The following is a 12,585-nucleotide window of genomic DNA, read 5'->3' on the forward strand; positions in this document are numbered from 1 at the left end:
GGAGAACTTCATCCAGTTCAGCATTCACAATTTTCCAAAAGGTATAGTGGAGGAAGAAAGCCCAGAAAAAAGAGAACAGAATAACCTGAATCTTAGAAATTAAAGAATTTAAGCAGCCTAATTTTATTTAGTTTTCCAAAAGAAATACTATTGAACAGAGGCTTCCTGATAAGACAATTTTTATAAGAGAGGTCTCTCAAATTTACTAAGAAAAGGTCTTGACAGCACCCAGTTACTGGAAGATGAAATGTGACAGCATGTTTAACTGGGATGAGACACTACGACACCTTACACTAACAGAGGTAAGGGACTCTGCCATCACACCAAATCTCTAGTCAAGGTCAGATACTTTCTAAAATGCATGTTATAGCTCAAATGGATATGGGAATCCAGGGTGACTCTTTAGGCTTAAGTTATATATATATAACAGTGAGGCTACATGGTCAGGCACAACAGTGTCATTACCATAACGGTGATGACACCTATTGAAAGTGGGCATTTTCTTCCATTTCTTCTGCTTGGACAACATGGAATCAACATGGATAATTTTTTTGTGTGTGTTTTAATCTCAAGATTGTACTTCTCTCTCAAAATTTAGATTGAAACATGTACATTAAAAAATTTACAGAATATAAATTTTCTTCAGAGTGTCCAGATAACCCCTACACTAACATTTTGAATATTCTTCATACCTGTTAAAGAGATGCTTTTTATGGCATGTCATCACCTACCTGTCTACTGACTGGTAAAGGTGACTGTGAAGCCTGGCAGTGCTGGAACCCTTGCCTGCTTGTCTCCTACCTGACTGCATGGTAACCATGATTTTTGAGATGGGAGCTACTAAGAATTAGCAGCAATACCACATATGATGCTACATAGTTAAGATAGCAATGAGGTCCTAGGTACAGAACATATACACTTCATGTGTGGTGTATATCTCATATTCAGTCCATTCATAGCTTGCAATTCTTGACATGCACGAGGCTGGAGGTGCCTGCACTAAGCTTTGGCAACAGTTATGACGGGCTGAAGCCAACAATCGCTGTGCCTGGAAGGCACAAAGCAAAGCGACAGGTTTCCTACTGATTCTTGGAAGTAGCAAGCTGTCCCATGCCTGGCAAGAGGCTTCTCCAGAATGGCCATGGTGGGTGTGCAACATGCGTATTAGCACTTGCACAGCAACACATAGTCGACAACCTACCAGTCAACACCAGGAGCCGTTTGGGCTTGTGAGGCACCTGCTGCAGGAGAAACTGGAGAGCCTCCTACTGAACAAACAAAGCAAGATAGAAATTCTGATGGAAAGGAAGAAATCGGTATTTAGGGTTCAGTTCCTGGGATAAGCCTTCAGCAGGGCTGCTGTCATATATTCTCTGAAAATAAGATACAGTCCTACCTGCTGGCATTGTTATTAATCATGTAAAATGCACAAGAATATATATACCCTCCCTGGAGGTGCTTAAAAGACATGTAGATGAGGTTCTTAGGAACGTGGTTTAGAGGTGGACTTGACAGTGCTAGGTTAATGGTTGGACTTGATGATCTTAAAGGTCTTTTCCAATCAAAATGATTCTATGATTAAAAGTCTGACATTTTTCAAGTTTTCTACTTTAGGCCAAGTAGAAGAAAAGACAGTGAAACAGATATGAGTAGTCGTAGTCATAAAAGTCGTAGCAGGAACACCCTGACAACTCTAGCAACAAGCACAGAGTATCTCTTACCGGGTTTTCAGTCTGGTTGATTCCAATAAGGAAGACGAGCTCAGAGAAGAAAAGGGCAGCCACCAGGTTTTTGTGGATACTGTGCAAGTTGGAACGTAGCGTGCGGATCAGGACCAGCAGTATGAAGGTGATCAGCAAAGCCACCAGCGAGATGGATACGGTTGTGTAAGTGACGATCTTCAGAGGAAGCACCTCTCCATTCTATAAAAGACAGAGTGACAGGACCATCATGAGTTTTCCTTTCCCCTTTCCCCTTTCTCCTTTCCCTTCCTCTTTCCTTTCCCCTTTCCTTTCTTTCCATCTACTACTTGGAATGTCAATGTTTTCATCACTACTGAGCCAACATGGAGATTTGCTTTAGGACCAACACGGAGTGGATGATGCCACCTCTTAAATCACTCAACACGTTGAGTGTGTACGGGAAGCACCCAGAGACACCTATGGTGTTTATGTCTTTGTCCCTGCTATTGTAATTCTAGACGGACCCAGTATCAAGTGATGCCACAACTACCATGTGTTTGTAATCCTTGTCTTGCTCCTTGGCGCAGTTCTACACTGCCAGTGACACCATGCACCGGCCAGATACGAAGCTCCTCTGAGCACACCCAACGGCAGGCGCTGTCAGGCAAGGGGCAACGTGGTCCTGACATGCTGCAACATGGGATCCAGCTGCTGACAACGCTCCGAGTCACCTTCAAAGCTCAAGCTCTGAATCAAAGTCCTTGAAAACCAAAGCCCTTGAAAACCACAAACCTGACATCACACACCTCTCGTTTTGAAATGTCCATCAGGACAGCAAAGCTGGTTATGTGGTTGCACTGGCAAGCAACGTGGCTGTGGTTTCTGGAAAACAGCTCACATCCTCTGGAGGACCAGGCACCTGTCCCGCCAATCCTGTGTGGAAAAAAGGCATTTCTGAGAGCTGTCCTCTGACCTCCCCTCACACCTCCCGCTGCTATTGCAGCGGTTGCTCCATAACCAGAGAGGACTGCAAGTAGCAAGACTGAAATATTTATAGCAGCCACCTGCCTGAAAGAATATAGTCAACTTAAAAAGCCTTCAGTTGAAGCAGTTTCTGGTATGACACCTGGCTTTGACAGCCAAATTTTGTGGTTTTCTAACAATCTATTTTGAGTTTAAAAAAAAAAATTAAAAATTGCTTTTGGGTCAGTAACCACACAAGCAGTACAGGGAAGTGATTGCACAGAGCAAACTGGCTGTAACAAAGGTAAAAAACACCAAAAATGCAGAGAGATACATGTTTTTGAGTCATCTCTGTTTCCCTAGATCTAGATACTACTTGTAGAGCTCTTATGTGAAATGTTTCAGCACGAATGTGATTTTGTTATAGTGTTCCTCTGAAAAGTACACAAGAAAAGATTAAAACCAGTAAATAATATTTCATATCAGTACGTCTCTTGTACTAACACTGAGGAGGTACTGCTCCCTTAAAAATTCTTCCCTGTGCAGCCTTGGTTAAGTCCAGTGACTTCAGGAATTATTTTGTATGAGTATTAATTATTCTATTCCGAAGTTAATGAGTAATAAAAGTAGTCTTGTAGTTACTGAAAGAGTTTTTAATTAGAGATGACAGGACATCTTCTTCATTCAGCAATAAAATATTTGTTAAACAGTTTTAATATGACTTTCTCTTGAAAAGTACTCACTTCTAAAAAATTCTTTCATTACATGCAGTTTAAGAGCTGCTTTTTAACTGTGGCTGTATGAAGACATAACACAGACAACAATGCCATTGAATTTGCCAGCAAATAGCTAATAGATGAATCACTTCAGAGCTAATGAGTTATTCAAGCCCATACGATGTTTAAAAATTTATTGAAAAGGACTTGCCATTCCCTCATAGTTGGCAGAATCATCTGTACATAGCAGCAATTACACCACTTCACATACAGGCAAATAGAGGAGTTTATTATTGCAAACATAACAGATTTCTCTTGCCTCTTCAATCCTTTCAACGATATAATCTCCTGAAGCTTTTGACTAGGAGGCAAACATTCCCTGGGTTAGTTTGCTCTTTTATTTCCAGCACAGGATATTGCCCTTTAATGGACTTTTCCATAGGTTTATTAGAGTTTTTGGATCATCAGGAAATGAGTAACAGCTATTCCTTACCCTGGGCAGACAATACCATCCTCTCATTATACACCTGGTTTTATGGTTGAAAATTGTATTATATAAATTACAACATCGTGAAATCACAACATGTAAAGCGTGCGGTTACCTCTCAACACATTTTCTTTCATTTTATCCACACTCTTGAAATACCTCCAACAGGACTGTGCTGTCTCCACAATGCCATAAAGCCAACAAAACACTTGCGAGCATATACAGTTCTTAAGTTTTTTCAGATTTTCAAGAAAAACATGTCTGTATCTTTTAACTTTACTGAATACAAAAGACCTAAATGAGCCATTTTCAGAATATTTAATCTTCTCCCTCACACTTCCCTCCTAGAGAGTCAAATACTCTTTGCTTATGTTCTGCTTATATATTAGGATTGCTTCCTAACAACTGGAAGGGGTCTAATGTCCCAAAGAAGGTATCTCCCCTCCCTTCAATTTTTCACTAAAACAAATGAAAGCAAATCCACAATAGCTAATGGAAGGTAAGTTCCTTCTTATCAGCGCAACTGCTTTTGGGTTGACTTTTGATTCAAAAATTTGAGATTCAAAAATTTATAATCCCTACTCATATAATTTCCTCTGCAAAACCTCTGTCCTCCTTCTCACCAACGTGAAGACTTTGTTTTGTAATTTTTTGCACTGGCCCTGGCTGAGGCATCACGAGTGGGTGCCTGCTTGCCATGTACTCTGTCCATAGTCACTGGAGTGTAACAGAAGATGCGGCCCATGCAAGAACCGAATCATCTCCTGGAGACGCCCTCCTAAAAAGAGGGCACGGGGCAAGAAAGTCCTGACCTAGGGAACTCAGATGAGCCATGAATTCAGGCACTGGAGTTGGACTATGTCTGTCCAGATAAACACCCGCGGGCCAAAAGCATGAGCAAATACAAGGAAATAGTGAGATTTATTATTGCTGGATGAAAATGAACCCTGCAGAAAGACGCGATAGCGCTGTGTTTGTTAGAAATCACACGGTTAACCCTTTGTTTGAGGAGTTATGATGATTATTTCCATTTTCTCGGGTTGGTGGGAAGTGACTACATGGCTCTTTTCCACCAGGAATCAGTTGCCAGTTGAATAAACTGAGCAAAATGGGTTTTCCTCCAGAATTATTGTCCTAGGCAGAACTTCCTTGCTACTGAGACAGATGCCAGGCGCAGCCCTAAAGCAAGCAGGATACATACATGATGGAGTGATTCCAGAAGACACAGACAGGCTTTGTTCTCTCCTCTGTTTCCAGCATGGAGTACTCCACTATGATGGGCTTTTCCATCAGGTTGGGAGGAAGCTCCCCATCACTGTGAACGGCTGTACTCACTACAGGTGTGTTAATAATAGGGCGATTTGGCAATCTGCAGAAGGAGAAAAATTGTACAGCGACCTAAACGTTAAAATGCAAAGCACTGATTTGGTAGGTTCTGCAAATAAAGTTTTCCAGTTGCTTCCACTCAGAAAATGAAGTAGATGCACCATCAGCCTTCTGCACAACTGTGCTTCCAAAAGCTGCTGGCACTCCTGATGTGGTTGTTCTCCCACAGTGTGCCAGAGGAGGACAAGAGACAGAGCTGCGGTGACAACTGCAGCACAGGTGACGTTTAGTCAGTAGAAAAGCAGGTCTGCCTCCCCTGCACACTCGGAGCAAGTGGAAGAAAGGGTCTGCACAACTCACAGACAGGTTTGAAGTTTACCTCAAGCTTCTTCGGTCAGGATCGTAGTTTTCAGGCAGGAGGTGTCCCAGGGATCGGTATATAATGACCATGGCAACAGTATGATGTGTGGAGTCATCCGGGTGTCGCTTCTTTCTCTTTGCAAAAGTGCTCTCAGGGCTTAACACATCACTGTTCACCTTAGAGGACATTTTTTGGTTTGAAGGCTTCATTGTAGGCACTGCTATGGAATTAACACAGATATTAAATTATTTCCACAAAACTTTGGGGCTACCATTTAAACTGGCAATTTTACTTTGCAAAGATACAGAGATGTTACTGTTGTTATAACTCTAGGCTCACAGCACCGAGCATGCTCCTAATGTTATATTTGATATTTTAAATAAAATTTTAGCTCATTTCATAGTTATATAGCTGATCATCAAATAGCCATCAAACCATAAACAATCATTTAGTCTAGCTAGAAAATAAGACATTTCTAAGCTAGAAGATCCACTAGTATATACTCTGTGCATGATTTAAGGAGAACATTAAAACAAGAGCCATGCTATTAAATTGCATATATCTTTATATATGGCAAAGCTAGTGTTATAAATACAACTGGTCACATGGGTGTTCTCCCTGCTAATTCTGTTGTATAATGAGCTTTCAGTTTTGGCAGTATCTCTTAAAATTCACATTTGCTTTTTCTTTACAGGAAAGACACAGGTCATATACGCAGGTGCCCTATTTCTGAGGACAAAGCCATAAAGATGTATTAGCTTATTCGTGTGTTCTTTTCACAAGTGCTACTGTTTCCCCATTTGGAGGATATTCAGCCATGGTATGTGTATTGTAACCGCACTCTGGGTTACCCTCTCTCTCTTCTCTTGCCCAAGGTAACTTGTGGTTCCTCTCTGCAATCTCCAGGTACGTCAGAGACATCGGGAAGCAGGTACTTCCTCATGTATTCTCCCTCACCATTCATCTCCCTGTGCAGCTCAAGACTTTTTATTTACTGTCTAGTTCCGATAACATGGCTCTGCTCCCAGGTTTGGATTCTCCATCTCTCACCCCAGCTCCCTCCATCTCTGCAAGGACCAGAGGCAGGTGGCTGTGGGGCTGCAGGCTCCGGGCAGCCATCCTGTCCCACCCCATCCCGGTGGGAACGGACACAGAGCACGTCTCCCGCTTTGACAGGGTTGGAGGGGCCACGAGCGAGACCTGACAGACAGGTACAGCCAGTTACGCAGCCCCCCGCGCTCCCACCGCTGCCGGCAGGCAAAATGCCTCACAAGTATGCGCAGCTGCTCCAGCCCTAAATAATGTTTGCTTGTGTAGACGGTCTCCCCGTTCTCACCCTCGTACCGCTCCGCTGCAAGAGGATTAATCACGCTCCTTGGGAGCTCGTCAAAATTGCCCTCCGAATGGCAGCAGAAGGGTTTTACCTTTCCTGTCTGAGGGTCTGAACAAAGTATCAGGGAAGACAACAGACGACTCCAGATCTTTTGGATAATCTTCTTTAATCTCATGAAATCGTGGTATTCTGGCTCCCGTGAAATTAGACTTGTCAAAGATGTCAACAGCAATAACTGGGGGAAAAAAAAAGTATCCCACAAAATTAACTTCAATGCTTTCAAATACAATATTGTGAAAAAATGAAACAGGATTGAAAGGTTAAAATACCTGCACAATGCGGAGAAGACATCTAAACTCCGACATACAAAATCGAATCTAATTTCTCTCAATTAATACCTTAAATGACAACCCAAAGCTTATGTTTCAGCATTATGTTACATTTATCAAATTACGAATTTATTTTGCAGTGGAAAGGAATTCACAAGACAGTATATCATACCAGGAAAACACTACTGAAAACACTGGAAATACAGAAGAGGCATGTTTCAATTTCAGACTTGCTTCTTGTAGGAAAGACTAAATCTGCTGCTTCAGAAATATAGTTCCACTTCTGTTAAACTGTAGAGTCAGCTGGGCAAAGAAAATAACCTGGACTTTACCCGGGACTACTCCTTAGTCCTCCAGTTCTCCTTCCTCTGCACTAGCAGCTCCTCTCTGGCTCACCTCAGCAGCTCTGCCTGTTGTCTAACTGCCAAAATATTTAACAGCAGCTGAGTTGGCTTGAACTCTCTCATTTCAGAGAAGTCATTGAGTGCCAATTTAGGTGTTCGAATAAAAGTGAGAAGCTGGAAGTCCTGGGGGTAACCCTACACCGAAAGCCGTGATCCACTGCAAGTTTCTGTATGAAGAAATATCCAAGTTAAGATCTGCAAATTCCCATTCCCTTCCTAGTCTCTAAATAACTCCCAGATGAGCCATTAGGAAACTCCATTAACACCATGTTCACCTGGAAAAACTGTTCAAAGGAAAACAGGCCCCTTTCAGGCCAGAGTTGCCTCATCCCTCCCAACCTCATGGCTTTTTACTCAGGAAGAGCTGGTCAAAAAAATCACAATTTACAACCTGCAACAAATTCTGGCTTTTGTTTTCATCTCAGTTCAGTTTGGTTAAAATACTGAGCATACGTTTTTTTCTGAGTGTGAAGATAAAAATATTTTCATTCTGATAGTCCTGAATCAAAAGGAAATGTTTTGGTTTATTAAACAAAAAAAATCAAAGTATCTCAGTTTGGCTTAGTTCAACAATAATCCTTCCCCCAATGGAGTTGATGCAGGACTTTATAAACTTTGTAGCTTAACTGTCTCATGCCTTTGCTTTTTATGCCCCTGTGAACGTGGACATGAAGCACTCTCAGGACAAGGTTTGTAGGCAAAAGTAAATTTGCTTCTTATACCAATGGGTATAGTTGGGAAAATAAGACAGGGTTTTGGGCACATAAACCCTGCTCCAGGTCTGAAATAAAAGCGGCAGCTTGAAAAGCTAAATACAAGTTCAGGCTGATAATAATTCAGACCACCTCTGAAAGAAAAAACAGAGAGCAAGGCTGCTCGGGAGGGACCTGTGCAGGTCCCCCAGCTGAGCCTCAGCGCCCGCTCAGAGCAGGACCATCACCAACACCCGACCCGCTCACGGTGCTGGTGCCTGGGGAGAAAATGGAACAGAGAGGGCAGGGGAGAAAATGGGGAAAGAGACCGACCAGGCTGTGGTTGCGCTTCACTTGCACGTTTACCGTGGGGACATTTGTGAAGTGTCACAGTCCTGCAAGTGCAGGAACTGCCCTCTGCTTGTGAGAGGAGGCATTTACTGGAATAGATGGGGAAAGTATCTCAGTACGTCTGATGTTTCCTTCTCAGTTTTGACCCATTCTGGAAATTTTGGACCCCAAGGAATTTGCTCTTATGATAGGTTTTGCAAGGCTTAGAGGGCGTTTGAGGGCTCGGACGGGTGATTCTGAGAAAATACCTTTCAGCACAGGAATTTCTACCAAAGATGATTTTCTGGATAGGCTCCAGCGTAGGAAAGCATGTGAAAATCAGAGGTATATGATCAATAGTAGGGTTTTTTTTCTTGTACTGCAGTAATTCTTCAGGTGGTGGTGGTGTGATTCTTTCAAAAACATGATTTACTGTGTTCAGCTAGGTGGTCTCAAAAGGCATCACCTTTACTTACCAACTTTCTCCTTCCTACCATCTGTATACTACTGCGGCTGCAACAAAATGCCACGCAGAGCAGTGGCACGACCCAGAGGGAAAACAGACCAGGCATCTCCCAGGAGACCCCCACGGCAACTGAGAGACATGGACCAAGGCTCAACTGACTTGAAATGAACGCACTGATTAGATTAGAAATCCAAGTACGTTGTTTCTCCGTGGGTACTATGAAAGCAAACAGCTAATACCTATATCTAGTACATTTTTAAAGCTCTAATAAAAAAGGCAGTTTTCAACAGAAATACTCACTCATGTTAGTGGCAACAATGACAAAAGGTCTCATGTAGGTTTTCTTCATGTTCTGGGCCACGTTGTTGAAATATTCCTCATAGTGCCTGAGCAGGTGAGCAGTGCCACCCTCCGTTCGCTGAATTTGCTCCCAGTGCTCCTTGTTGCTGGGGTCCAGTAGAGCACTACCCACTTTGATAATATTCTGAGAAACAAAGTACAAGCCTAAATTATGAAGCAAACAAAGTGCTGGGTTTCAAGTGAGGAATATTGAAAATGATTGGCATTACTGCCTCAGGTGAGCATCTAATGAAATATTTTAATGCAGGCATGTTCTGCTGTAGCCGTATGAAAACATGCACACCAGTTACTCACCTTGAGGGTTTTTTGTTACATAAAGAAAATCCCTCCAAACTTTTTATAAGCAAAGTAAGCCAAAGTTGGAGGTTGTAAGAGAACTGCCTACTTTCTTTCCCCTTTATGACAGGAAACATAGCAAGAAAATGCAGAAGGAAAGCTTAACCATATTTTCTTTGTCTCAGAGAAATGCGAGACAAGAAAAGCAGAGTCTTTGGTATGCAGGCTGAAGAATGGCCCCAGAGAAACCAAAATAGTGTGATACGTTAAAAATCAAAAGAAAGCCATAAGATAGCGATATTGCTCTCTCTTTCATTTAGATTTTTTTTTTACTTTGTTGATTCCTGGACAACTAACATGGTGAAGAACGACAAGAGTGAATATTAACTGATACATAAAAACCTGAAGACTTATAAGAAAACCTAAATTATGTTGTTCTCCCCACATTTTTATGTTGCTTACAAATGGTGTTAAAATAGAAGTTCTAGCTGAGGACCTGCCCCTTCTGCCCTTTCTTACAAGAATATCCAAAGGGACCCGCAGACTGAATGGAAGAAGTCTCCAAAAGAGAGTCTTAAATGGTTTAAATGGGAAAGGCACTAAGAAGTTTTCAGTCTTGGTTTACATATGAACTATGTTGTTGTGTCAAAACCTAATTCCTAACTAAGGTAAAATTTGCATAAATGATGGTAGGAACTAATATTTTCAAGCCCTACAATAGCCAAGAAAATATTCAGGCTTCATTTAGAAGAAGACGGCTGTATTCTCTGAGTACTGTCTGATGTTGTAAGCCTGTATCTGAGATAAAAGAGGCTGCCAGTATGGTCACTTTTATCTAGGGTGAGAAGCACTACATGGTTCCCCAGGAACGCAGGAGACACATGCTGTACTTGGTTCTAGGCCTCCTTGGTGTTTGTGAATATTATTTATTTTTTTTATTATCCATTTTTCAGGCTTCTACCTCAGACTATTAAAAAAAAAAAAATTCCTTCTCTCCTTGTGCTCTCTCAGCCTAGGATGTTATCTCGTTTTTCTCAAGAGCTTTACTGACCATTTTTCAAATTCCTGACCTATCCTAAAAATATTTAGGGAGTTCTTGAAAACATCATCTGTATGGGTTTCAGTGCCAAGTGCAGAGAATAAAAAATTAAAGCAGAGGTTTCTAAGCATTTTTTTTTCGCTTATTGTTCTTGCTTTTACTTAAGAAAACATGCTAAAAATGAAGTTCCTTCTCGAGATCTGAATGGGGGAATTCACTCACTTCACAGCCCGCAGGTGCAAGTCTATCAGCACAGTGTCTGTCTCCTTAGGAAAGGAAAAACTGAATCTCTTGAAATCTGCTGCATCTAAAATGTTAGACATTTCACAAGTTCTCTGCTCTCTGTTGACTGTACAGCCCGAGACACAGGAACTTCCTCAGCCACATTTCCTCCTGCTCCCACCTCCCAAGGACACCCTCTCTTGGTGCAGCTTGGCCTTGCACAGGGTCTCCAAGTTCACCTCCAAGTCCACCTGACCTGGCTGGTCCTCCTGTGAGCAGTGAGCTGGGTGCAGCAGACCTTCCAAGGGAGCCAGACCAGCTCTGGCCAGCACAGAGGCCAGGCTTAGCCCATGGAGGGTTGTTCCAGCATCCTGATGGTGGGGCCCGAGCTCCGGGCTCTGCTAGCATAGGTCCAGCAACATGTTTGAGCTTGAACTTCGTGCTGTGCCATGGTCAGGATCTAGGAAATAGCAGTGGCAAGCGTGGACAGCAGGACCCCACAGTACACGTGGCCATGAGGAGAGCTCTATGAGCCTGACATGGGTCATCCAAACTTCACATTTTCAGATCACAGACGACTCCCAACTCCCTCCACATCTCATGTTTTTCCACCACTACTATGTGTTTCCCCCAGAGAGGGTGCTACAGCTTGTTCTCTAGACCTGGTCAGGTCTTTGGTAATAACTGGGTCTTCCATGAATGCTCTGACTAGCAGAAGCCCTCTGGCATGCATTTTTGTATATGCCTGCATCACTTAAATATCAATACAGTACGGAATGGCTTTCAACGTACCAACTCTGCAATAAGTATGACTCAAGTGTTTCCAAAGTGAATTACAAGGAAGCTTCAGAGTCAATAACTGGCTCAGTTAGTTCTCTGCACATGTAAATGAAAATTATCACATTAGGCAGGTATTCCAACAAAACTGGATATGGTACACAAAGCTATTTTATCCAGGAATAACATACAAACTTAATTATTTTTTCATTTGGGGAATTTTGCTTTTGGTTGTTACTATGACATTTATTATGTGTGCATGCACACACGCATAACCAACTTCCCATTCTAAACTGAGAAGACTGCCTAATTTGTGAAAAATATCAAGCAGTTACATGATATTCACTCCGCTTTGGTCGAAGACAAATTTAATTATCCACTGCCATAAAACTTTTACGGGGGACTGTAAGGGCTCAGCACAGTATGTAGGATCTCTTACTTCATTGAATTCCACGTCCCTTGTGGCTGCCAAGTCAAACCCTTGCTGCTGGCTCTCATATCGGAGGACGCGGATCATCATCTGGTACGCTGTCCTCACATCGTTGCCATACAAGCTGGGTGTGTATTTGGTGGCATTCTGCAGCACTCTCACGATCCGTATGGTTTTGTCTCCATCCAACTTGGTCTCATTGTGGTGTAACTTCTCATTCTGAATTAGACAAGAAGGAAGAAAAAACCCAATGATGTAACTCTTTTTTTTTTTCATTCTAGTTACAAAAAAAATCATCATTTAGGGATTTTTGGCACAGTTACAAAAACAATCATAATTTAAGGATTTTTGGCCCAAATAAGTTGTTTGATCAAAATGGTGTTTGTCTTGAG

The 12,585-nt window shown here is 42.2% G+C and overlaps 1 protein-coding gene across 1 annotated transcript in view; it reads right to left on the reverse strand.

Annotated features, from left to right (window-relative positions):
* CELSR1 (cadherin EGF LAG seven-pass G-type receptor 1) overlaps window positions 1-12,585 on the reverse strand; it is a 169,181-nt gene that overhangs the window by 18,290 nt on the left and 138,306 nt on the right. Inside the window, exons 18-24 of the mRNA XM_065632385.1 lie at window positions 12,203-12,412; window positions 9,390-9,573; window positions 6,960-7,103; window positions 5,554-5,755; window positions 5,050-5,217; window positions 2,489-2,615; window positions 1,722-1,922 (exon numbers count right to left, since the gene is read on the reverse strand). Of these exons, the coding sequence (XP_065488457.1) occupies window positions 1,722-1,922; window positions 2,489-2,615; window positions 5,050-5,217; window positions 5,554-5,755; window positions 6,960-7,103; window positions 9,390-9,573; window positions 12,203-12,412 (1,236 nt within the window). The remainder of the gene's footprint in view (window positions 1-1,721; window positions 1,923-2,488; window positions 2,616-5,049; window positions 5,218-5,553; window positions 5,756-6,959; window positions 7,104-9,389; window positions 9,574-12,202; window positions 12,413-12,585) is intronic.

This window comes from Caloenas nicobarica, chromosome 1, assembly GCF_036013445.1.
Source record: "Caloenas nicobarica isolate bCalNic1 chromosome 1, bCalNic1.hap1, whole genome shotgun sequence".
Classification (NCBI taxonomy): domain Eukaryota; kingdom Metazoa; phylum Chordata; class Aves; order Columbiformes; family Columbidae; genus Caloenas; species Caloenas nicobarica.